At 43.5% G+C, this 25,476-nt stretch overlaps 3 protein-coding genes across 6 annotated transcripts; 1 reads left to right on the plus strand and 2 right to left on the minus strand.

The window, feature by feature from the left end:
• Positions 1–5,703: 5,703 nt before the first annotated feature.
• Positions 5,704–6,976, minus strand: s100a10b (S100 calcium binding protein A10b). Its single transcript, XM_056602393.1, has 3 exons — positions 6,806–6,976; positions 6,086–6,241; positions 5,704–5,980 (listed from the first exon to the last, which is right to left on the minus strand). The coding sequence occupies exons 1-3, from the start codon at positions 6,959–6,961 to the stop codon at positions 5,819–5,821; spliced, it is 474 nt and encodes a 157-aa protein (XP_056458368.1). The 5' UTR covers positions 6,962–6,976; the 3' UTR covers positions 5,704–5,818.
• Positions 6,977–7,280: 304 nt separating this feature from the next.
• On the minus strand, positions 7,281–12,372 carry krtcap2 (keratinocyte associated protein 2). 3 transcript variants are annotated; one of them, XR_008896960.1, is made up of 6 exons: positions 11,933–12,372; positions 11,638–11,705; positions 11,437–11,537; positions 10,845–10,941; positions 9,278–10,371; positions 8,663–8,754 (listed from the first exon to the last, which is right to left on the minus strand). XR_008896960.1 is itself a non-coding variant. In XM_056602392.1 (5 exons), the coding sequence occupies exons 1-5, from the start codon at positions 9,279–9,281 to the stop codon at positions 7,676–7,678; spliced, it is 411 nt and encodes a 136-aa protein (XP_056458367.1). In that variant the 5' UTR covers positions 9,282–9,404; the 3' UTR covers positions 7,281–7,675. The 3 variants fall into 3 exon arrangements, 1 of the variants encoding a protein (XP_056458367.1); XR_008896959.1 differs by lacking the exon at positions 10,845–10,941 and adding an exon at positions 11,000–11,096 and having other exon boundaries at positions 11,933–12,365; XM_056602392.1 differs by lacking the exons at positions 10,845–10,941; positions 11,437–11,537; positions 11,638–11,705; positions 11,933–12,372 and adding exons at positions 7,281–7,796; positions 7,927–7,993; positions 8,412–8,475 and having other exon boundaries at positions 8,600–8,754; positions 9,278–9,404.
• A 491-nt stretch (positions 12,373–12,863) lies between these two features.
• trim46a (tripartite motif containing 46a) lies at positions 12,864–24,519 on the plus strand. 2 transcript variants are annotated; one of them, XM_056602394.1, is made up of 12 exons: positions 12,864–12,979; positions 13,906–14,152; positions 14,594–14,744; positions 17,177–17,375; positions 18,118–18,264; positions 18,489–18,584; positions 18,840–19,093; positions 21,404–21,525; positions 21,607–21,936; positions 22,782–23,011; positions 23,124–23,191; positions 23,535–24,519. In XM_056602394.1, exons 1-12 carry the CDS (start codon positions 12,920–12,922, stop codon positions 23,974–23,976), a joined length of 2,346 nt encoding a protein of 781 aa, XP_056458369.1. In that variant the 5' UTR covers positions 12,864–12,919; the 3' UTR covers positions 23,977–24,519. The 2 variants fall into 2 exon arrangements, with proteins under 2 accessions (XP_056458369.1, XP_056458370.1); XM_056602395.1 differs by having other exon boundaries at positions 12,864–12,978; positions 13,893–14,152.
• The last annotated feature ends 957 nt before the right edge of the window (positions 24,520–25,476 follow it).

The raw sequence follows: 25,476 nt of genomic DNA on the forward strand, positions 1-25,476 counted from the left end.
TTCTGATAAGATGTGGAACGGACAGCGTGCAGCGGCGGCCTAAACATAAACCAGCAGGTCGCTCCTCTGCCCTCCACCAAGCAGCAGTTTGGCTCTCAGAAGCCCTGCTCAGCCTAAGAGCCCTGCATATCACGGCTGCCCAAAACTTCGGCTGCAGAACTTCCTTGTGTCTTGCAGCGGTCCTCCCCGAGACAATCCGACATTGTCCGACTGATCTGGCAGAGTTTTTCTGACGGCTCAGGCTTACCTGTTCACATCCTGAGCGAACACCTACTGCAGGATGTGGTTCTCTCTCAGCCCGCAGGGTCTTCCTCCTTTGGGGGTAGACGCGATGGCACACACTCCATGCTCTTTCTTTTAAGACTGCGCTTTTATTGGCTTTGGTTTCTGCCAATGTGGCGGTGAGTTGGTCGTCAGCCTAATGAGCTCTTAAGGTTGTAACAGCTTTTACGTTGCTTGTACCCAATCCTGCGTGAATAGTTATTTTCAGTCAAGGGATATTGGGCTTTTCAACCCCCGCCTCATTCTAGTTAGGTAGAGTCAGAGTTGAATCTCCTGTGCCCAGTGCGGGCGCTGGCTATGTCCTCTACAGTTGAACAGTTGATTGTGTGCTATAGCGACGCTGCCATGGGCCAAGATCTCTGAGCAGCGCCTGTCTCGCTGGATACATGAGGGAGTGTTAGAGCTCACTCTACACGGGGTGTGGCCGCTTCTACGGCTGTACTCGGGCGTATCGGGGGATTAAGAGTTACCGGTTAGTCTTGCTTTGGTTACCAATTGTAACCAACGTTATTAATATCTTAATAACTAGTTATCTTAATAACCTAGTTATTAATGACTTCTAACCATCAACAATGAATGCTACCCTTGTTTCTTCTACATTTCAAATTTATTGAGAAAGGTTATGTGTGATTCATGTGATTCTCCCCATGGTGAGGGAGAGACACATTCTTCCTTGCCACTTGGGCTCTGGGCCTGGAAGAGCCACTTATGCAGGTTGAGTCAGAGGTTACAGCGCATACGGGACAAGCCCATAGGGTGAAGCCTGAACAGCTATACCTGCAATCCTATAAATGGAGTTAGAATAACATAACTATATGTAAGCAGTCACGAGAGGTATTCACAGCCCACGCACTGCCAACCCAAGCAACTGCCCTTTCATAAGGTCTGTCTGGATAGATTTGGGTGTCTCTTGAAAGTTTCGGTGACCAAAATGACCTAAACTCACAGTAAAGGTTAACTCACAGTAAAAGTTAGACTAGCACTAGTCACTATCTGAATGAAGCGCTCTGCCTTCTGCCTAGTACTGTATTTACAGAAAAAATTGTGGAGAGATATCTACGATTCCTATAAACATTATAATGTTTATTATAGTCCGAAGTAGTCCAGGCGGGTAAACCAATTATTTGCAAAAGACGTCAAAATATTACTTTCAAAACGCATTTAATTCCAAACCAAAAAAAAATTATGCTGTCCAATAATCGATCTGGTTGCAAATATATAAAATTAACTATAAGAAAGAACTATATGGGGACATTGGAATAACTGCATACCATGTTAAAGCTTTAATAACACTATAATATGATCGAACTATTTAAAATAAGCAATTTTGAATGTCATAAGATGGTTACCACCAAAAGCAAAGCGTTTCAAAGCATTCGCTGGCCAAGCCTCCTACTCGCGCAAACGACGCAAATTCACCTCGAGTTCAAATATTTGAACTTTGGTGCGAATTGACAGCCTGTCAGCTCTCAGTTTCTGAATGCCAAATTGGATTGCAAAATGGAGGGAAAGCTTATAGAGGCCGTCTCAGCCTTTCTATTTATTTATAGGTCCAAGCCGTCTACGGCCTCCTGGAGGCAAATCTTTTATTCGTAGGATGGTAGGGGTTAAGTACCGCTGTTTTCACCTCTGAATTTCCTCTGATTGTTAGAATGGCTCTCCTCCGATTGGTTATGGTTAGGGTTAGGTTTAGGGTTAGGTTTAGGGTTAACCCTAACCCTAACCCTAACCATAACCCTAGTACCGCAGCAGTACCTTTGGTCTGGGGGTCGAGGAGGACCGGACACACCCGTTATATTCATGGAATTTTTAATTATGTGCAATATGGCTCACTTTCTTTCAATTGACTCTTATTGACTTACTTTGTTGACTCTTACTGTTTGTCCATTTTGCTGTTTGTCAACTGTACTGTACTGTCTGTTTCTACTGGATACCTGGATTTCCCTAAGGAGATGAATAAAGTATCTACTAACTTACGCACTAGTGTTGGCTCGTTCATTCGCGAACCGGTTCGAATGAACGAGTCTTTAGGACGAACAAACCGAACCGGTTCGTTTCTCTCGTTCGTCTCGTTGACCGTTCGATTCACCGGAAACTCGACTGAACGAACGAACGCGTTTCCGGTAGCACTAACTTCACTGAGTCTGACTGACTCAGCTGAGAAACGGGCAATAGCGTGCATTCCATGATGCAATTCAACGCTACCGGAAACTAGGCTGATTCGCGAACGACTCCTCCCAGTTCAGTCGAGTTCCCGGTGAATCGATTCACCGGAAACTCAACTGAGCTGGGAGGAGTCGTTCGTGAATCGATTGTTCGTTCAGCCTGGTTTCCGGTAGCGGTAAATCGCATCATGGAATGCAAGCCATTTTTACGGTTCTCAGCTGAGTCAGTCAGACTCAGTGGAGTTAGTGCTACCGGAAACTCGACTGAACGAACGAACGAACGAACGAACGATTCGCGAACGACTCCTCTTGGCGAACTGAATCACGCGAACTGGGTCACGGAAACGAATCATTAAATCCACCACTATTACGCACGAAAGGCGCTCTAATTTTCCTGGTGAAAACGAGATGGCTCGCCAGTGATGACGCTCACGCTTACGCATGAGCTACCGTTCATGTGCACTGCGCTGGAAATCGAAGTTATTTTTTTTATCCGATAAAAAAAGGTCTGAACTAAACAGAACTGAGTAGGATCAGTTTCAAGTTCGATCGCATTTATTTCCTTGTACCATAAACCACAATATCCTTAAGCTTTAATTTATGAGAAGCATTGCCACTGTATGGAAGGCTACACTTGCCCTTATCTAGAGCGGGTTTACCAGTAGCCTACATTTAAAACTGAGCAAAGTCGATGCCAACCGACGGTTACAAGGTCAATCAATAGTAAAGTATGTGATATAATGGTTGATTCATTTATATTGACTAAAACGTTCATGTTCCGCCATGTTCATGCGCGTAAGCCATACGTCACCAATTGGGAAACAACGTCATGAGGTGCCAATGTTTTCCCCATAATTTGCAGCGATGTGAACGCGCCATTACGCACTTACACGACATGATAAACTCATGATTTGTGGCATAGATTGATAACTACATCTTTGCTATGTTGTCACCTTAGAAAGGTTGTCTGATTCAAGTGTGGGAGAGTCCGATGCTGCTGCTTCTGAACCAATACCACCACCAACAACACCTGCTGCTGCTCCTGCAAGTATCCCAGGTATGTAAATTTACATGGGAGAATTTAGATTAAATTTATTTCATGCTATACTTTGTTTACGTGGTCATTGCGGTCCTTATGCATAAATTTTGCCGGAGCATGACTAGTAATGCATTCATAGCTTTTCATGTTTCATTCATGTATTTTGGTCTGTTACCCAATTTCAATATTTTAACAAATATTACATTTACAAATGATTGCATTTATGGTATAAAGTACTTAAAAATTGCTGTTTCCATTTCATACAGTGATGAGGAGGATACGGAAGAGGACCTGGTGGAGGGAGAGGGAGTTCCAGATGCGGCTGTTGGAAGGGATGAAAAGGCCGGCCCCACCTGCTCCAGAGGCCCCACCTGCTCAAGAGCCCCCACCTCCAGAGCCCCCACCTGCTCCAGAGCCCCCACCTGCTCAAGAGCCCCCACCTCCAGAGCCCCCACCTCCAGAGCCCCCACCTGCTCCAGAGCCCCCACCTCCTCAAGAGCCCCCACCTCCAGAGCCCCCACCTGCTCCAGAGCCCCCACCTGCTCAAGAGCCCCCACCTCCAGAGCCCCCACCTGCTCCAGCTCCCCCACCTGCTCCAGCGCCTCCCTCGGAAGATGAGCATTTCTTCAGAAGCCTGATTCCTTCCCTGCAAAGATTGCCTCCCAGCTGAAGGAATATGTGAAATTCGCATTTACAAAATCATTTGTGAAGCGAGCCTTGCGCTGATCAATGGGAGACACATGGAATAGAATAGGTGCACTGGGGTGACAATCTTTGCAGGGAACCAAACACACACACACACACACACACACACACACACACACACACACACACACACACACACACACACATACAGAGACAAACACACACACAGAGACAAACACACACGCAAACGCACACACACACACACACACACACACACACACCTCATCTTCTTTATTTACAAAATGTATCGGCTTTACATGTTAATTATCAGCAGTGCACAACAATGTTTCATTTTGATTAGTTGCTAAATCTTTATGATTGGATTGTGCATGATTCACTGCTTCTAAATAGAAACAATTTGTAATAGAAATATAATAGACACTGTCTGCACAAAGAAAATGTTGGCCTCAAAAAGGGTACTTATATCAGAAAATAATTTTAAGGACTTAGCAATTGAACTCATAACTGTCTCACAATATGAAAAGATAAAATAAATCGACCATGCTCCTCATCCAAAGTCTGGAGAATCCGAGTCGCAGAGTACACCACGTGGTGGGTGTGTTGATGATCGCTGCTGTCACACAACTGACCGCTGCGTGGAGCTGCATCATAACTCTTCTCTTCTTGCCGGTATTTTGCGGTTCTATTATTTTCTGCTAGGCAAGGCCTTTTATTCTTCTACACTACAGAAAACATAATAGACCCAACAAAACTAAAATACGTCTGGCCTTTGGAGAACTACTTACCTCAAGTGGTTACTGTACGCCTGTCAATTATTTTGTCTCAAATTCACAAAGATATACAAGATGATCAATCACAACCTTAAGTATTGATTATAAACCACCCATCATAGAACACACATAGTATATTCAATTTCAATAAGTCTCATGTCATTGGTTACACCCAAACACGTGAACTGTCAAGAAAAAAGTGCAGATAGTTTTTGCTAGAGATTGTCTGTGAGAGAACCAGAGATATCGCATCCTTCGAATCTCGAATCTACAAATCTGGCCCTCTACCTGCACTGATATGCGCTGACTACGCCAGAGAGCATCTGGCTCATATGTAAATGTGCTCTGCAAGCTGTTACTTCATGATTTATGAACAACCAAGATTTGTGAACACATGTTGCACAGGTTTCTTCAACATCTGTATTATACACAGTAAGTTGTGATGCCTGGTCTACAGAATGGTTATTAAAACACACTATAATCAATATATATTATGCAGATGATGTGTAACTGCAATGTACATTCTATAATAGGTTTGAACATAATGTTACACACAAGATAGACAATTAGCACATGCACTATTTTGAAGTCTGCAGCGAAGGCCAGCAGGGGGCGACTCACCTTTCTGTATGAAAATCTTTCCCCGTTTCAGTCCAATAGCCAACATATTTTGTGTCAGAGCAAGTCATAGTCAAATAATATTAAACTTTAGTCAAATAATATTAAAAAGTTGTTTGAGCCTGAGGTCTATATATTTTGATTTGATTCATGACGATATATATGAGTATAACTACTCTGAAAGAAGGACAATGCGATTTTGTCAAATCTTTATTGGTAAACTTACAGTTGTTTAATTTCAAACATTCCGGTTGAATTATTCGGGCTCTGCGTTGATATCACAGTTTTTTCCCTTTATTTAGCTGTGCCCGATGAAATGCTTCACATGCGGTGGAGAGGCCGACGACAAAAACCATAAACTCTCCAAAATCCACCTTCTTATCGTTGTTCTGATCCAGGTCCTTCATTATTTTATCGACTGCGTCAGGGCTTTTCTGGGCCTGTAAACAAACCAAAACAACCAGAAGGCCTCTAGTTAGGCATACATGGAATTAATGGTTTAATTATAAAACAGTGTGAATGATGGAGAAAGCTATTTTTCTTACAGAGAGGAACGTGGAAAACTCTTTCTCCAACAGCTGCTTAAGCTCCTTTTTTGTTAGGGTTGCCTTGTCTCCATCGCCGGCAGCATAGCGGTGGAAGACAGAGATCAGAGACTCCATGCACTTCTCAAGCTCAGACATGGTGGCCGTTTTGCGTCTCTTGAGAGGAAAGATTTTATTTGTGTGTAAATAGAGTGAGGATGTGGGATTAGGTTTATAGGAGTGTGGGATAGGCCTATTGAGGATTTTTTTCATCCACATCATTTTTGGTATAACTAATTTATTGCTTGGCTTATCTCTATAGCATATATCACAATGGGCAACTTTTATTTGACACTTAGACTTTTTATTGGATAACAATATGTCTTATATTGTCTATTAGGCCAATGTCTTTTGAATGTTTTTTAGAATGGGATTCTTGCCTGTTAAATACCATAAATGGTTTTGACTTTGAAGGGAGCCATGATCCACGTTTTCAGTGTAGCATTTGTAAAACATTTCACCGACAGACAAAATACTTTTCTTCCACCAAATTGTTTTTGTTAAAAATAGTTTTAGCAACATACGCCTACATAGGCGCACGAGTAACGAAAAAGGTAAAGTCTTGAGACATGAAACTAATAAGATCATGCGCAGTTCTTATAACGACATGCGGAAATGTCAAGGAGCTGAAACATCATAAATACAAATATAATTCAAGTTGAAAATATGTCTAATACATACCAAGCGAATGATGGGCGGTGATTTTGCCTCAGGGAACAGAGCTCTGACGGCCGTGAGCTCTGCAACTTTATATAAGCCCTTTATAGCTGGCCCCGCCACGCCCGTAATGAAGGGAGGGGTCCATGAGGAAACTGATATTCCTGAAATTCTTGCCATACCCGCACCTTAACGTCACTAAACAGTTTATTTTCGAAAAGTTGTATTCACTCATGATAATCTTTACCAACTTCAGCCTACACAACATTTAATAAAACCAATCCGTCTTTATCATTCCATATGTGGAAATGTGTAGGCCTATAGGCAGTCCTCAAAGGATTGGGACTCATAACTAGTCTATTTACAATTTGATATGGGTAAATAAAATTAGTCTTTAGCCAGCTATTCCTATCTAGGGGGCCGTCTTAAATATTGTCAGAGTACCCCTAAGATTAATATGGGACCATCTAATTGACTAGCTTTGTGGCCTTATCTTTGCATAAACCAGTCAAACAACGGTACACTGTCTTTCAGATTCTTTTAATTGAAAAATGTGCTTACGAAAATGATGCTGGAATATTGGCCCGACATAATTAGTTTGATGAACCAGTGCTGAACAAATTCCTTTCTTTTGTTACAACTCTTCAATTAGCTTATGGGTGGTCCATTTCATTGGCCACTGTCCCGTTACAATGTTAAGCTAACATTTTAATTTCTTGCAACAAAAAAAAAAAGACACCACAAGACAAACAAATAATGGCACCATCACGATGAAAACCTTGTGTAATAGACATGCTTTGTATTCTAATTGAAATCTTCATTGAAATCTTCGTAAATAATGCTATCGTATCGGGGCTTCTGTGGCACTTTGGGAATGTTATCAGACAGACGCTCCTAATTCTTTCTCTTGCCCTTGCTTGTAGCCTTGGCCGGGGTTACGGCGGGAACCACCCCTTGGTAGAGAGCCGAGGACACCTTGTTGATGTAGTAGAGGGCGAAGAGTGAGAAGATCAGGCTGGAAAGGAAAAATAAACACAATTGCCTCAAGACCCCATATAAGCCAAGAACCAACATGATGGTTGAAGGGTACATTCAAGTGAGCTTCAGTCAGCATTGGATATTTGTTATATCTCTACCCTACTCACCATGTTGTCACACACACACGGTGGACCAAACCAGAGGCAAACAACGACAGACACAGGCACACCAGGACTGGAAGAGAGAAAGAGGACCATACAATGAACAGAGTTGTTGTAAGTCTGTGCCACAGGCTCTGTGCATACAAGGTAGCCAATGCCTGATCTTTATGCACCGTACGGCAATTGCCTAGTCCTTCATCTCTGAAGGACACCAATATATCAGTTTATTGGCTAGCATGAAGTGAAAGGAGAATAGCCAATGCTATTTCAACAATTAGCAATCTAGAAATAGGTGTTGATCTAATTATGTTTATACTCAGAAGTTTGAAATACGATTAAAACATATTGAAAGATAATTAAGAAAACCGTCAAAACTATCCGTATAACTTGTTTAAGATGCATGGAAAATATGAGAATGTTTTTCCAAGGCGTTCAAATAATAAAAGCACTTCTATATCAACTCCAGCATACGGACATCCAAACCAACTTACTCTCTGGAAATATCTTGGCTTGAAACCCCTTTCCAAAGACCACATTTTCCAGGTTATTGAATGCCTGCATAACAAATTAAGGAATGCAACAGTTTCTCAAGGCAAATAGTAAATGACGATCCAGAGTGAAAGCAACCCGGCCAGTTATCAGTTATCAACGAGGAGATGTAGCTTTCAAAAGAGGATACAGTGAGGGAACATATGAAGAGAACAGAACCCAGGAAACCGCCAACGATGGTGAGCCACTCGGTGGAACCCAACTGCTTACTGAACATCTGCATGCCAGCAAACACCAGTACTGACAAAAGACTGGACAGCACCAAGGACGTCCCCGTGTTCGCCGCTGCAGAGAACAGAATGCATTTTTGGATGTTATGAGGGTGCATTAATAGAAGATATGCAGCATTGCATACAACATAGACGATTACAGAAACAGAGTGAATACACATCGTGTAATAATTACACTAAATGCCTCTTATTTCTGGGTGCTGAATGTGTGTAGTGTGCATGAATCACTTCCACTTTAGGCCACGAAAGAGAACACACACATACACGTCATCTATCATACAGGTTAGCTTGCTGGGACTAAAAGGCAGCAAGAACGGAGTTACACGAGTATAAACCAAAATCTGTGCATAGCTTTTATCTGGGGGGCAATAAAAATGAGTCAACTCGGTTTTCTATGTGTTCCTGCTGAATAAAAGGAGATATGTGATGTTGTAGGGCTACGTCTGACGCCGATCTACGCTAGCATCGGTTGTCAACGTAAAGCTACCGGTTAGCCACTTAGCTTCTTAAATTAACTCTTATGCTTGATCATGCATTGTAATTGCAGTCTTAAGAAACAGTTGCCATATAATACATACCCATTATGAATGACGATTTAAGATGGAGAATTTTAAAGGTGTTTAAATGTGTTGAGGAATGTATTCCTACGGCTGTAAGAAATAGGAACCTAGAAGGGAGGGACTTCCGGAAAGACCTACGTGTGACACCTATGGGCGGGGCTAAGAGCTGATGAACAAAGATGGGTTCTACATGTTTTACATAATTATAGAACAACCCATTACACATTGTTATGATCATTCATATGATCGTTCAAATAAGGTTATACGTCACAATAAAAAAATAAGTCACAGATGTACATGATTTATTTAGCAACTAATTTTCCTGTAAAGCATCTCACATTGTATGTATTCCCATAAATATTTGTTCTTTTTTCTATTGATCCTGTAAGATACACTATGGAGCATAAACATATTGAAAGAAAAAGTGCATTCTTTGCAAGGTAAACTTCAATCAATTATTTCTCCACATAATCTGCAGCCGGAGCAAACTCAACTTGTGCAGAAATTGCATTTGTTCAGAAAATTCCTCCCCACCTCAAAAGTCACACATTTAAGCAGGATACTGCTGGAAGCAAAACACTGATGCTCAACAAGCCTACACCTCCCTTGGTAAATAAAGATTAAAAAAATATAAATCAGCAGGGTTTATAAAAAGGCACCAATGCCAGCTAATAGCTGCTATGCTTTAGACTTTAGTCTAAATAAAAGAATGACCATTTCATTGATTGAGCCTAGCTGCAAAACTTTATTTCAGGGGACACCAGATTTGAAATTATACTGTCAAAAGATTATACAAATAAACTCCTAAATATATAAAATAGGCTTTAAAGACAAAACACAAAACTACAAAGAAGTCACAAATTGTTCTCAACATATACATACTACATACATACCCTAGTAAAAATATATCATCCATCTTTAACATCGTAGTTGCCTACCCATTGCTAACTAAATGTTCTTCCACACAGTGGGATACCTGCCGGCTAATGGGATGCATCATGTTCAACTGTATCATACCATGCAGTCATTTTTTTAATAACTGTTATAGTGGCTTCTTCTTCATTCCAAATACTGCAATGCACAGCATTATCTCCACTAATGCAGGAAGCACGCTGTGGACAAATGGAGAGAGAGATTGAGTTTATATTGCAACGGTGATAGCAATACAACCAGTGTTTTATATTTATCATTTTCATTATTGTACAGCCCTGTGTAGCGTATAGCAAATGTAATTTAGTGCATCTTCTATAGTGCCATAACCTGAATGCACTCTACAAATTAAATCAAGTAGGTCTTGCTCCTGGACTCCATTTTAGTTACCAACATAGGTGATATCAGGTCAAATACTAGCATGTTCATTTTGACTTGACCTACAATTGGTTAACAAAATGGTGCCCATTTCTTTTAAATTCTTTACATACATAGATAGATATGTTTGACTTCTGGGTTATGGTTATGTTTACATAAGGTTGGGAAACTTTAATATTTGAGTAGGGAGCATCAGAGATGGTGGTGAAAAGATAAGAAAGCAATGGGAATAAAGAAACGCAAGCATGCACACGCACACACACAAACACACACCGACCTGCAGATGGAAAATATAACCCAATATGTCTGGCATTCCCACTGTTGAAAGACAAAGAATGACAAGGAGACGGATGCACTGCAGTGGACGGCCAGGGCTGGATGAAGACTCTGTTAGGGAAGAACAAGCCTGGAAGGACATCTGTATGTACTGACCTGCAAATGGCTAGGATCCACCAGAAGATGTCATAGTCCCATTGCTCAAACAGAAAGAATAGTAGGGCAACAGATGCACTGGCATGGGCCGCTGTGGCTATGGTAGGCATTGTAGTCATGGAATTATAGCAGAAGACTTGCTCAGCACGTAAACACTCAGCAGTTATTACAGCAAAATGTGCATTCCAAATTACTTATGCTGGTTAAGTCTAACTATTTGCAATGCATCCACCTAGTTTGACAGTACACCATTCATCTCTCCCTGAAACCTGCTCCCAGACAAAAGTCTTGTTTAAGGAGTTACGTGAGGATTCATTATTAAAACTCATTCCTGCAAAAACTTTTATCTATCCTTAATCAGCCAGTTTTGCGGTCACTACTCCCAGATGGCAGCCAATCCATCCAACCTTGTGAAAGGTGCATGTCGTAAAGGATACACAGAAGTCCCTGGCTGCAGTTGAACATGGACACCCCGGAGAAAAAGCCTCCCAACTCTATCGCAAACAGGCCCAAGGTGACCGACAATCCAACTACCAAGCTGGCAAGAGGAGACAGATGTTACATCGGTCATTATACATAGTTGTATGCATTTGTTTGTTTATTCATTTGCATGTGGGGAGATCACATTATGTTCTTACTTGGCATCTTCTTTGTCATATTGTTCCTGACTGAAATCCAAAGGTAAGCCTGCCTTGACATTGTTGTCCTTTGAAAAAAAAAAAGTAATAAGGTATGAGCGTGGCATTATCGGAAATACACAATCCTAGTATGGAAAAGTGGGAAACATGTACAGTTTGTATCTGACTACAGGGTTATGGTAAATCGGTAAGAATTACAAAACAAGAATAGAAAAATTCAGATTTGACAATGAAAAGGATTCGACTACAATCTAAAATATATATATAACAATAAAAAACAAGGGAAAATTATTACCCTTGACCAGAAGATGGTGATGACGATCACCAGATGAGAGGTGATGGTGAGGAACCTGGCTGGAACCAGGCTGCTGATCACCGCCATAGTTGGAGTGGAGCGCGGGTGCTGTGTATTGCTTCAGTAATATATTTTAGTAGTAGTAGTTATTATTATTATTATTATTATTAGTAGTAGGAGTACTTATTTATCATCGGCCGTCTGACCGGAACACCTGGTTAGCCGATCTAGCTGCTAACGCTCGGGAGGTATTGCATTTAATCACAATGATGTTCAAAACAATGAAGGGACATGGCGTTAAAACCTTTAAAAGTGTTACACAAGTAACAAGATATGCTACGAGCTTGCAAAGCCAAATAAAGAGATGGTTGCTACAACAACATGACGGCAAGGTGCAACCCAATTTATAAACCGACTTAATCTTTGAACAAGTGAAGAAGGTTCCGGACACGGACCACTATTGCTTTGACACTGCTTCTGGCTGCCTGGATTATACTGCCCTCCGATGGAGAAATTTAAACCGGGCTAGAGACAGACAATGCAATTAATTTTAGCCAGGTGGTTATTTACACTCTGACATTAACAGTTGTGTTTCTAATGATGAAGTGATGCAGACAATCTAAAATCAGAATCAATTGAAGAAATCTTCTGGAATAGGGCAATAGTTTGCTAGGCCTATGAGATCGAGAATAATCCAATGCGGCCGGGGTGGGAGACAGACTCCTCCAACACCTCCCTCTCCCTCACTACAATTCTGCGCGAATGAACAGACATACGGACCAGCATCTTTATTACAACGAGGACATCAAGTGCGCCACAGCGCATTTCAGCCATCCTTATAATTAAGATCCTATAGGTATGACTATATAGAGATGGGCTCGGTCCACCTCGTGTAATACCTATTATTTTGCTGCAGGCCTTCACCGTGCTCAAAATCGGATTCTGTCTGTTGCCGAAAGAAGCAGGATCTTGTATTTTTTTCAAGGCATGGCAGAAGAGGAATTACAAACCTTTACCTCGATAATGGACGCGTTGGTTCGCATTACTGTGAGTGTGACGCACATAGTGCATTTTATTCTCTCAATATAATTTCATTTTCCGAGGCCTGAACAAAATATGTTTAATGTCTCTCCTACCCCGTTTTGGGAGAATATCCTCAATATCTTAATTGAGGATAAGCCTACATTTAAAATGCAATCATGTAGGATTTTAAATAATGATTGAAAAATGAGTTTAAATATTTCCCCTCCCCTTCCCTCATCTCCATCCATAAAAAATTGAACAGCCTTCGTGTATATTGCCAAAAATCATCATATATGCCTAATAGTCTTACATGTTAATACGATATGCATGACTTTTCTCTGATGATTTGACCCTTTAAAAATAAATACAAGGTTGATTAATGGTAAGAGTTGAACAGCGGAAACGGAATGCAAGGCTAGTGCCAACTGTTGGCGAATAGGCTACTGGACAGATGCATGCAGGGGTGTGTATCATTTCAATCATCAATCAGCAAAAAAATAATAAATTGTGTCTAACTGGCACCATACAAAATACTAGAAAAAGGCAAGGGTTGATGATGTTCGTTGCCATAGAAACGGGATGCAGCTCCTACATCATCTGATGTTTTGGCCTGTGTCAGATATTTTATATTTATTCAAGATATTTTAGTAGCTAGGATACGATATGATGATATATATATATAGTATATAATTCTCCTCTTGTCTCCTCTCTCCTCTCCCCCAACACTTCTTTCCTCCTCTCTCCTCTCTCCTCCCCCCTCTCCTCTCCTCTCTCCTCCCCCACACTTCTGTCCTCCTCTCTCCTCCTCTCTGTCCCCTCTCTCCTTCTCTCCTCTCTCCTCCCCACACCCTACTTCTCTCCTCCTCTCTCCACCCCTTCCTCTCCTCTCCTCTCTCCTCCCCCCACCATCCTCTCCTCTCTCCTCCTCTCCTCTCCTCTCCTCCATGAAGAGTATGGAGCATGAGCTGCATTGCCCCGTGTGCGACGGGATGGTCAAGCAGCCCATCCTGCTGCCCTGCCAGCACAGTGTGTGTCTGCTGTGTGCGGCTGAGGTGCTGGTGCAGAAGGGCTACCCTCCACCAGACCTGCCCCCGGAGCCCCTCTCCCCAGCCTCCACCCCCAACATGCGCTCCCCTCGCCAGGCACGAAGACCCACGCCGCGGACCCCCGACCGCCTTGAGCGCGTCCTCAGAGCAGGTGGGGAGCTGGGAGAGAACATTAATTGTGTTTCCTTAACATCTTCTTATGCACCTCTTTTTAGACCCCAGTTCAAAGATTGAACAGCTCTAATGCAAATGGAAAAAGTACCATATCTGAAATCAGTATTTTTGCCTATTGACCTATATATCAATAATATATTAATGGCCAATAGATGAAAAGAGTAAAATAGAATGGAATAGGAAAAACAGTGCAAACCTTACATTACTGTAAACCCAGTGCATATACCCTATGTGCAGCATTGTTGTATGCAGTGTTACAATTTGTAGTTGTGTGTGTAGACAGCCACGGTTTTATGAATCAATACACCCCTATGCCTTAAATGCCAACACACACAAACGCACGCACGCACGCACACACACACACACACATTTGTCATATGTCTCCTGTTTGTCCTTGTGTCCCGTGTCCTTGGCCCAGCCTGTGGGACCTACCCCGGGCGGAGACGCAAGGACCCGGCGCCGGCCCCCATGCTCTTCCCCTGCCCTTCCTGTCGGCAGGACGTGGAGCTGGGAGAGACAGGCCTGACAGAGTGCCTGCGCAACCTCACCCTGGAGCGCATCGTTGAGCGGTACATACACACACGGTCACACACACACGCACATGCAGCTACGCACACACACGTACAGGACTGCATACATGCACAAACACATAAACGCATACCCAGGCACACACACCCACACACACACACACGCACACTCGTGAATACAGAAGTGCAGATGCACATCGATGCACAAACACACACACACACACACACACTCTTACACAAACTCACACACACACAAACAAATATACACACACGCAAACACAGTCAAGAACAAGCAGTGAGGTGTCTGGGAGAGGAAGTGTCCAATCATCAGATCCAATAATGCGGCTCACAGGTCAAGGGCTCCACGTTACAATCTATTTTGATGCAATATCATTTGCAATTCCAAAGTGAGGGTAGAGAGTGCTAAGCTTATCAGAAAGGGAAGGATGGACGTGTGGGAGAGATAGAAAGAGAAGAAAATAATGAGACTGGCTTTTGGAGACACACACAAAGACAAAGAGAACAAGTCAGAGATGGAGAAGGAGAGATAAAAAGAGAGAGATAGGTTTGAGATAATGAGAGAGAGAGAGCTATTTAAGATTGGTAGAAAGAGAGATAGGTAGTTAGAGATAGATAGAGATAAATTAAGAAGTATGTTTGCATATATATATATGGTTAGTTAGTGAGCAATAGGGAGATAGAGAGATAGGTTGTGAGATTCAGGTGGATAGATAGATGAGTATAGAGAGATACCATCGGTAAGTAGATAGGTAGTGAGTTAGGCTGATAAAAAGTACAATAAGATAGGTGTGGAGAGAAAGATAGGTAGTGAGAGAGAGATGGACAGTGAGAACTACGTAGGAAGAGAGATAGGTAGAGATAGTGTGTAGGCTGTTCCCGAAGCAGCAGTGGAGTGAGAGCTGCAGCAGGCAGGATTTCTAGGGCCGGGGAGGAATGGGTGACAATGCTGGTTTTACTTCTCAGCCTGCATCCTCGCAGTCAGCTGCTGCTGCTTTATCCAGGCCACACACCTGCTGTTCTCTCCGAACTTCTTGGAAACAGAACACAAGGAGGGCTCTGGTGGTTTTGTGGTTCTTTTGTTTGTTTGTTTCTTTCTTTCTTTCATTCCTTCTTTGGTTTGTTTCTTCTTTTCTTTCTTTCGTTATTTTGTAATCTTTTTTAGATGTATTTTTTTTTTATCTTTCTTTCTTTCTTTCTATTTTTCTTTCTTTCCTACGCCCTTCCTTCCTTTCTTTAAGCTGCGTTCACACCAAATACACATCTGTCGCCCGTTGGCGTTGTCGCCCAAGTTTTGTCGCGCGACAAATCATAATTCGTCGCTGTGCAAGTTTTGTGCAAGTTTTATCAGGCAAATTTGTCTCGCCACATCTTTTGCCCGCCAACGGTGCTTCATGCCAATTCATTCTGAACCATGATGGGCAAGATAAACACCATTGCACGTCATACCTGTTGTGGAAGAGGGAGACGGCGGAGAACCCAACGCAGTCTATTTATAATATTGTAATGACCACGGAAGAGGCAGTGAATGAAGTATTGATTAGACAGCGATTTATTAGATACCACCGCTAATAAACGGTTGGAACATACAAGACCGGTAACCAAAGCAACACCTGTATCTACAACAAACCCTGCAAAGCCAAATCCCCACAAGAGCTCCCCCCGCTACGGACATCCGGAGGCTCACACAGCTTTTGGCCGTGATATTATATATTGCAGCGGCGGCCAAGAACTACACAGAGTCAGGCTTAAGTCAACTGTAGCTCTGCCACCCATACACTGCACGACTGTACGCTACTTTTATTCAACACCAATAAGGAAACAGCACACCCAACGAACAAACATGTCATAGTCAGTGACGTGGCGGCAACGATAAACACACATGTTAACATTGAACAACACACAACTACACACAACCAAATAACACCACAAACTCCTTAACCCCTCTTAACCTGATAACAAAACATGGACGACAAAAGCCCCTTTTGTCAACTGACAACACAACACCAACTCCCAGGATCCAGGAGTCGCCACAATATTATACTATATTATATTATATACTATTATATATAGAGCTCCTGGAATTCGCAAACGGCAACAATCACTTTCTCCTCCATGCTGCGGTTCACCCCGGACTGCAGTGCAGGGAACGGTTGGCCGGTTGAACGCTGATTAGAGGTTAGGGTTAGGGTTAGGGATTAGTCTGTCATCGCACGAATGTCGCGGCAAAGGTCAAATAATTGAACTCGAAAAAAAGTGTTGCGCTGCAAATCCTTGTAAACGCGCTCGCTCGTGCAGGGCGAAAGTTTCGCGCTACAAATCAAAACTTCTAGCGAAAAATGTGCCTGATTCACGTCTCTACGTTGACTTTGTATGGAGTCGTGTCGCCCATTCGCGTTTGGTGTGAACGCACCTCTACGGTATCTAAATTGATCCGCCCGCCCACTGCACTGCAGGTACCGCCACACGGTCAGCCTGGGCAGTGTGGCCATCCTGTGTGGCTTCTGTAAGCCCCCCCAGGCCCTGGAGGCCACCAAGGGCTGTGCAGACTGCAAGTCCAACTTCTGCAACGAGTGTTTCAAGCTGTACCACCCCTGGGGGACCCCCCGGGCCCAGCACGAACACATCCTGCCCACCAACAGCTTCAGGCCCAAGGTCTGTGTTACTGCAATAATACCAATACTTATATCATACTATATCAGTACTACAACTAGTACTACTACCAACACCAACAGCTTCAGGCCCAAGGTCTGTGTTACTGCAATAATACCAATACTTATATCATACTATATCAGTACTACAACTAGTACTACTACCACCACCAACAGCTTCAGGCCCAAGGTCTGTGTTACTGCAATAATACCAATACTTATATCATACTATATCAGTACTACAACTAGTACTACTACCAACACCAACAGCTTCAGGCCCAAGGTCTGTGTTACTGCAATAATACCAATACCTATATCATACTATATCAGTACTACAACTAGTACTACTACCAACACCAACAGCTTCAGGCCCAAGGTCTGTGTTGCTGCAAAAATACTCTATGCTCTATGCTATACTCGATGCTATCATCATAATTTCAGTACTACTACCACTACTACGACTTCTACTACTACTACTACAGCAACAACAACTACTACTACTACTACTACTACAACAACTACTATTACTACATCTACTACTATACCACTACTATTACAACCACTACCACTACTACTACTACTAATACAGGTATTACTTCTACTAATATGACTACTTACACTACTACTACTACTACTACAAGTATCAGTACTGCTACTACTACTACCACTACTTGTTATAATGGATTAAAAAAAATAACCCCTCAGCTTTATTGCATCTATATGAAGTATGTGTGTGACTGTCTCAGGTGTTGACGTGTCCGGAGCACGATCAGGAGAAGCTGCAGTTCTACTGCCGGAACTGTCAGCGCCTGCTGTGCCAGCTGTGTAAGCCGCGCCGGGTGCACCACGGGCACAAGGTTCTGCCCATCGCCCAGGCCTACCAGGCCCTCAAGGTGGGTACGCTTTGAGACACATTCAGGCTCACACTCAAACCATTCTTGGATATAGGTTAGTATGCTTTTATATTATTCACACAGTTTTCTTACTAACCTTTGATACATATCTTGTTTTATCTTGTACATGTATCTTGTTTTAGATTTTAAATGATACACAATTTTAATTGTTGATGTGTCCTCCTCCCTCTTTCTTCTCTCAATGTATTGGTTGTTCAACATAGGACAAGATTTCAAAGGAGATCTGCTACATCCTAGCCAATCAGAAGACAGTGCACGACCAGACCACTCAGCTGGAGGACATTGTCTCACAGATGGAGGTAGGCCTCCTTCCTCTATTTCAAATGGATTTCTTCAACTAACCTTCCGTTTTAATCTACAATATTGTACACACTCTAACTCACTTACTTCTCTCTCTCTCTCTCTCTCTCTCTCTCTCTCTCTCTCTCTCTCTCTCTCTCTCTCTCTCTCTCTCTCTCTCTCTCTCTCTCTCTCTCTCTCTCTCTCTCTCTCTCTCTCTCTCTCTCTCTCTCTCTCTCTCTCTCTCTCTCTCTCTCTCTCTCTCTCTCCCGTAGTTAAACAGTGATGTGGCCCAGGAGCAGCTCAGCCAGTGTATCCGGGAGTTGGGGGCCGCGTTGATGGAAAGAAAGGGGGCCCTGGCATCGGCCCTGGAGGTGTCCCGGGCCAAGAGGATCGAGGCCCTGCTGGGCCAGGTGTCAGAGAAGAGGGGTCTGGTGGAGGACATGGGTCTGATGCTTTACACCCAGGAGCTGCTCAAGGAGACCGACGCACCCTGCTTTGTACAGGCCTCCAGGGTCACTCACAACAGGTATATAGTCAGGACCAAGTAGTTTAGAGTCTGGACCAGTGTCACTCACAACAGGTTGAATTTAGTCTGGATCAGGTAGTCTATAGTCTGGACCAGGGTCACACACAACAGGTAGTCTATAGTCTGGACCAGGGTCACACACAACAGGTATTATATAGTCTACACCAGGTAGTCTATAGCCTGGACCAGGTAGTCTATAGCCTGGACCAGGTAGTCTATAGTCTGGACCAGGTAGTCTATAGTCTAGACCAGGGGTTTTCAAAGTGTGAGAGAGTGAGCCCCCCCTCTGAGAAAGAAATTCAGCTGAGCCCCCCCCCCCCCATTTTTTTTTCTAAATACCTGTGTTTTGAAAGCTATTTTAATTATTTTACACATTTCAAACATCTCCGATCATAATTTCAAAACATTTGGAACATATTTTTGAAACATTTGAAACAAATTTTTTAACATATTTTTTAAACATATTTCTGAAACATTACATCTTTTTGCGTTTTTAAACAACAAAATGTAACAACTTTATCTAAGCATGTTTTAGCTTAACCTTTTTTAAATACATTTGAACATCTTAATCTGTGTAAACTGCCAGTTTACAGATTCATTCAGGGTCCCAGACTCTGAATTTTCTGAGTCGAATCAGATCTGCCTTTTCAGTCCAGAGATTCGACTATTCGGCGGGGTTTGTTTACCGGCGTTGCTATGGTGACCTCAATTATTATAACCAACTGAAAACGACGCCGGTTTGAAACTAAAACTGTGATTCTGAAAAAAGTATAAATGCTATCAAAATTCCGTTTCGATAGTATTGAAGATACAAGTGTGTAGATTTGTTTAATGGTTTGAACGATGGTAAACGGTTGAAAAAGGAATGAGTTACGATGTCTAGAAGTAGGTGTATCAGAATGGGCTGACGTCTTCAATGAAAACAGCTGAAAACGAAGCAGTATGAAACTAAAACTGTGATTCTGAAGACATTTTAAATGATATCGAAATTCTGTTTCGATATTATTGAAGATACAAGTGTGTAGATTTGTTAAATGGTTTGCACGAAGATAAACGGTTGAAAATTGATTTAGTTATGTTACTTCTACAGTTGAAGTACGACTGATGATTTGAATCATGTCTTTCAGGGTTTTCTTCGGGTTTATTTTTTTCTCACGTCACGCCCCCCCTGAAGAACTCTGGCGCCCCCCAGGGGGGGCGCGCCCCACAGTTTGACAACCACTGGTCTAGACCAGGGTCACACACAACAGGTAGTCTATAGTCTGGACCAGGGTCACACACAACAGGTATTATATAGTCTACACCAGGTAGGTAGTCTATAGTCTGGACCAGGTAGTCTATATTCTGGACAAGGCTCACTCACTACAGGTATTTATTGTTTCATCATACATCATACATACCGTTACATTGAACGATCTATTTATCATACTATAATGTTTGAACTCTGCAGATTGTGTCCACCCACAGTCAGAGACCCACTTGGTTCCCTGACTCACTTATAGGTCCTGAGTAGGGATGCACCCGTTCCACTTTCTCTTAGACCAAATACAAGTACAAGTACTTACATTTGGGTACTTGCCGATGCAGAGTACCGATACGAGTACTTAATAATACCATTACAGTTTAAAAAGCCAGTGAACCCACTGTTCGAACACTGAGATTTAAAAAAAAAAAAAAATCTAGTTTTAACTGTTATAGGTTGTTAGATTTCAGCTTATTTCTAAACTGTTCGGACAGACTCTGCGTTGTGTATTTTCAGTATTTTCAGTATTTTCAGAATCTAGTTTACCCATCTGGATACAATAACAGCTTTGTGTTGCGGATATACCTCCACAATATTCGACAACATGTACTGTGACCATGCTGACTACAACACAAAGCACCTGATTGTGATTCGTTAAACTTGTTAATTTGTACGCTAGAGCTGTAAAAATCAAGCTTAAAATAAATGTTGCTTTTTTTAAAAAATGGTGATACATACTGGCACCTTTCACAATACAGTCCAGTACAGGCCACCATATCCAATGGTAAGGAAGGGATTTCATTCTACAAACTGGACCTTAAATATTAAAAAATATCTTTGAAATTACGATAGTATTACTTTCTTGCAAAGTTTGTCAACACTGCCGTAAAACCTCTCCCTCCCCTCTTTCTCTCTCTCTCTCTCTCTCTCTCTCTCTCTCTCTCTCTCTCTCTCTCTCTCTCTTTCTCTCTCTCTCTCTCTCTCTCTCTCTCTCTCTCTCTCTCTCTCTCTCTCTCTCTCTCTCTCTCTCTCTCTCTCTCTCTCTCTCTCTCTCTCCCTCTCCGTAGACTAGTGAAATCCATAGAGCACATGCAGTCCTTCTCCCTCTCTGCCGAACCCTCCTTCAGGAACTTCCACATGGACCCTTCCAAAGAACTGAAGCTCCTCAACGGCCTGGAGTTCATCTGTGGTGGGCTTCTACACTTTCATCCTGTGTCTCCGCATGTCCTCGAAAGCACAGCGATGATATTCCCTTTCTTCCTCTTCCCAGCTCCCCTGGCTCCCGTGATTGACACCCAGAAGACGCTGGCCTATGACCAGCTGTTTCTGTGCTGGCGCCTCCCCCTGGACTCGGCCCCTGCCTGGCACTTCTCCGTGGAGTACCAGCGGAGAACGGGCGTGGTAGGCACCATGTGGGGCGGGACCAGATCGCCCAACGTGGCCAATGCGTGGCAGCGTCTGGACGATGTGGGGGGGACCAGTGCGGTGATTGACAGGCTGGAGATGGACAGTGTGTACGTGCTGAGAGTGCGGGGCTGCAACAAGGCGGGCTTTGGGGATCACAGTGAGGAGGTTTACCTGCACACCCCTCCCGCGCCCGGTGAGTTTAACATTAGGTTGATATATGCTTGAATTGTCTGTACTGCAAACAAATGTATTTTATAGCTATTGATTATGAAATAAAAAGCGTGCTCAGATACTTCTTCCCACGTTTGAAGTAAGATTTAGATTATATCTTGCAATCGCGTAAAATGGGCACTGGATCAATAAACAATAATACATTTAGAAAGGGCTGCAGAATTGTACTTGATTTAATTGAAGTACATGCTGTTTTCTCTTTCGAGTTATATCACTCCTCATGTAGAAGTCCAATGCTAACCTCCATTCTCTCCATCCCTTGTGCTCTGTTTGCACATGTTTCTTTCTGATCTCTTGCACCAATTCCTATTTTACCCCATCCAACTCAACCCCTGTTCAACTCTGCCTTCCTTTTACACTCCAAAACAATAGTGGTTGTATCTTCTCTCTCCAAGACTCTGTTTTAACATGTTGACTAGGTAAATGTCCACATGAACTCAGCTATCTTCTTCTCCCATTAAAGTCTAGTAGCTTTAGAGAAACATGGTGGTGTTTCATTTACGACCCATGTAGACATATGCGTTGATATTGTACGAGTGGTAGCCTCCCTTCATCTCTTCTTTACTGCGTCGCTATCGCTCTAGTTGTTTATACCCTTTGCCTCAGTTCTTCCTTATAAGGAATTATTCCTTGCTGGATTTATTTCTGCTTCTGCATCTAAAATCCCTCCTCCTTCTGGACACCCTTGCTTTCCCCCTCCCCCCTCCCCCCCTTTGCTCCCTCCCTGCTCCCTCTCCTTTCTCCTTCCTCCTCCCTCTATCTCCTCTTCCTCCTCTCCTCCCTTCCTTCCTCCTCCCTCTCCCTCAGTGCTGAGCTTCTCATTGGACTCCCGCTGGGGGCTCCATGCTGATAGGCTGGCTCTGGGGAAGGGGCAGACCTATGCCCGCAGTGTGCCGGGCCTCTCTCTGCTGCAGGCCGCCGATCGTGCCCTCACTTCCTGCCATCTGACCTCTGACCTGCTGGTGGCTGACCTGGCTGTCACTCAGGGGAGGCACTACTGGGCGTGCTCCGTGGAGCCAGGCTCCTACCTTGTCAAGGTACAGGGGGGAGAGTCTTGTGCTGAATCGTTTCATGGCATTAAATGGAGCTTGACCTGTGTTTTATTGAACCTTGCTCCCTAACCACTGCCCCCCCCCCCCCCCCCCCCAGGTAGGCGTAGGGCAGGAGGCCAAGCTCCAGGAATGGTTCCATCTTCCCCAGGACATGGCCAGCCCCAGGTATCTAACCGATTGTGTCCTCACCAGGTTGACCTAAATAGGGATAGAGCAGCATTCCCTCTAACATCCATTCTACAGTATATGGTTGTTCAGGTTTGGATGGGTGGGACTTTCTGTCAAATTCAAGGCTCTGAACCTGCTGTTTGTTGTTTAGAAAGTTGAACACCTTAATGCATCTTATGTTTTTACTTTAAATGTTGTGACAACCTCCTGCATTAAAATTGCATGAAAAACAGGTTTGATTAGAGAGAATTTCAATGTAGTTGAAATACTCAAGAACATTAACTCAAGAACATATTGTAGAATGTTCTTTGCTCATCCAACGGGGGCTCTCTGTCTGCAGGTGCGACCCAGACAGTGGCCACGACAGCGGTGCAGAGGACGGCCAGGACGCCCCTCCCTTCTGCTTCCTCACCATGGGCATGGGCAAGATCCTGCTGCCCAAAGCCCACAGCCAAGGCCAGGCCGGGGGCCATAGCCAGGCCTGTGACAACTCCCTACTCAGCAGCCACAGCAACCCCTCCCACCAGTACACCGCCCCGCTGCCCCCCCGCCTGGGGGTGTGTCTCGACTTTGACAGGGGGCGGGTCACTTTCTACGACGCCCACTCGCTCAGGGTCCTGTGGGAGGGCCATGTGGATTGCTCCGCCCCCGTGTGTCCGGCCTTCTGCTTCATAGGCGGGGGGGCCCTACAGCTGCAGGACCTGGTGGCTGAACGGAGCATAGAGGAGCCCCCCCAGCGGAGGGTCACCATCCAATCACAGGCTACGCGCAACGGGAATTGAAGTGACTGACGGCTTGGGGGGGAGGAGCCGTTTGGGGCGGTTTGTGAGCGTCGTGCTTTGTGGACGATGGGAGGAGTTGTGTTGCCTCGAGCTGTTTGTGTGAGAGCAGTGGACGGTTTTGATCTTTTTTGAAGTGTGTTTGTCACCTTTAGGTTCCCACTGGAAATCATTGTTTTGATACTTGATTAAATCATCACTAGAACCGCTTGTATAGTCATGGGATGTGGGGGGATTTGATAATAGAAAGTGATTATTATGCATCCGCACATGGCCTGAAAACCCTGTCCTTATACTTCTCCTGTGGCCGCACTCTGTTAAGGTGACCGCAATCTTCCCGTGCCCCCCTTGTCATTCCTCTGTTGCTTGCACGGGCTGATCTTAGACTATACACAAATTCCTTTTACCTCCAAACCACCTGGGATGCTTAACACAATTGAAGCAGATTATATCAACCACAGTGTGTCTCTGCTTCTTAAAACTACTGAGGATCTCTTGGAATTGTCAGATGATAAATAGTTGCATGGTTTTTGCCAAATGTAACTAGTCTTACTCTCTATTTAATATATATATACTGTATATATATATGTTTATATATATATATATATATATATGTATATATATATATATATATACATATAGATATGAGCAGATAGCAGATTCTTTCTTATTAAAGCACCTTAAATGTATTGCATACATGTGCACTTTTTATATCTTACATTTTAATTACAGGCGTTAACGATGGGCCTGTGGTGTGCACAGTGCAGAAGAGTGGGACAATGTCTGAGGGGGGATGTTGCTGTCTGCTCTGGATTGGTGTGCCTCAGTGTCTTTCTGTCTGGTCGCCATTTCAAAGGACATGTGACATTTTAGTCGTGTGCTCTGTCTCATGGCACAGCAAAGTATATGGCTGTGAAACCCGGATCCTGAAGCCCTCCCTACAGACATCTCTGGACGGGTGCAACACCAGAATGCTCGTGCCGTACTAAACATCGACCACAACGAGTATGTTACCAACAAGCATCAGTATGGAGGGCAACCAGGTCTGAGTGAGAAGGCAGCATCCAGAAGAGTGAGGCTGGCCGGTCCGGGCCAGAGACACTGGGAGCTCCCAGCCATAGAGCTGGTGCTTTGGGATCCAACACCAACACAAGTGGAAGTACTGTGGAAAGATATAGAAAACACTGGCGAACTAGCTAGCTGCATGTAGGATCGGGAAGAGAAACGTTGTAACCAAAGTCAAATGTACACTTGAAAGTATGTTGATAATGATAGCTCCAGCTTTCACCATGGTCACACAGATTTAATTGCAATTAATATTTCCCTTTATATTTTAAGCTCACATGAAATTTGCTCGGCTGAGTGTGAGCCACTAGAATAGAACATCTTCACACCTATCGGTCGTTCTAACGTTGTAGGACAGTCAGAATCTTTCACGGTCTCCATTCTGCTCATGCTCCATCCGTCTTCCAGACCTTTTAGATCAATTAATATATTACCGGT

This window comes from Gadus chalcogrammus, chromosome 11 (genome assembly GCF_026213295.1).
Source record: "Gadus chalcogrammus isolate NIFS_2021 chromosome 11, NIFS_Gcha_1.0, whole genome shotgun sequence".
Taxonomy (NCBI): domain Eukaryota; kingdom Metazoa; phylum Chordata; class Actinopteri; order Gadiformes; family Gadidae; genus Gadus; species Gadus chalcogrammus.

Bases quoted from the DNA above. Each gene is read 5' to 3' on its own strand.
- s100a10b (XM_056602393.1), bottom strand. From the start codon at position 6,961: ATGGCAAGAATTTCAGGAATATCAGTTTCCTCATGGACCCCTCCCTTC. The intron at 6,242-6,805 runs GTATGTATTAGA...TTTCCTCTCAAG, and splicing joins CACCGCCCATCATTCGCTTG to AGACGCAAAACGGCCACCAT. The intron at 5,981-6,085 runs GTAAGAAAAATA...GTTTGTTTACAG, and splicing joins AGTTTTCCACGTTCCTCTCT to GCCCAGAAAAGCCCTGACGC.
- krtcap2 (XM_056602392.1), bottom strand. The intron at 8,476-8,599 runs GTATCCTCTTTT...TTTGTTATGCAG, and splicing joins TCTTCATATGTTCCCTCACT to GCATTCAATAACCTGGAAAA. The intron at 7,797-7,926 runs GTGAGTAGGGTA...TTTCCTTTCCAG, and splicing joins CGTGTGTGTGTGACAACATG to CCTGATCTTCTCACTCTTCG.
- trim46a (XM_056602395.1), top strand. From the start codon at position 12,920: ATGGCAGAAGAGGAATTACAAACCTTTACCTCGATAATGGACGCGTTG. The intron at 21,526-21,606 runs GTGGGCTTCTAC...TCCTCTTCCCAG, and splicing joins CGGCCTGGAGTTCATCTGTG to CTCCCCTGGCTCCCGTGATT. The intron at 23,192-23,534 runs GTATCTAACCGA...CTCTGTCTGCAG, and splicing joins CAGGACATGGCCAGCCCCAG to GTGCGACCCAGACAGTGGCC.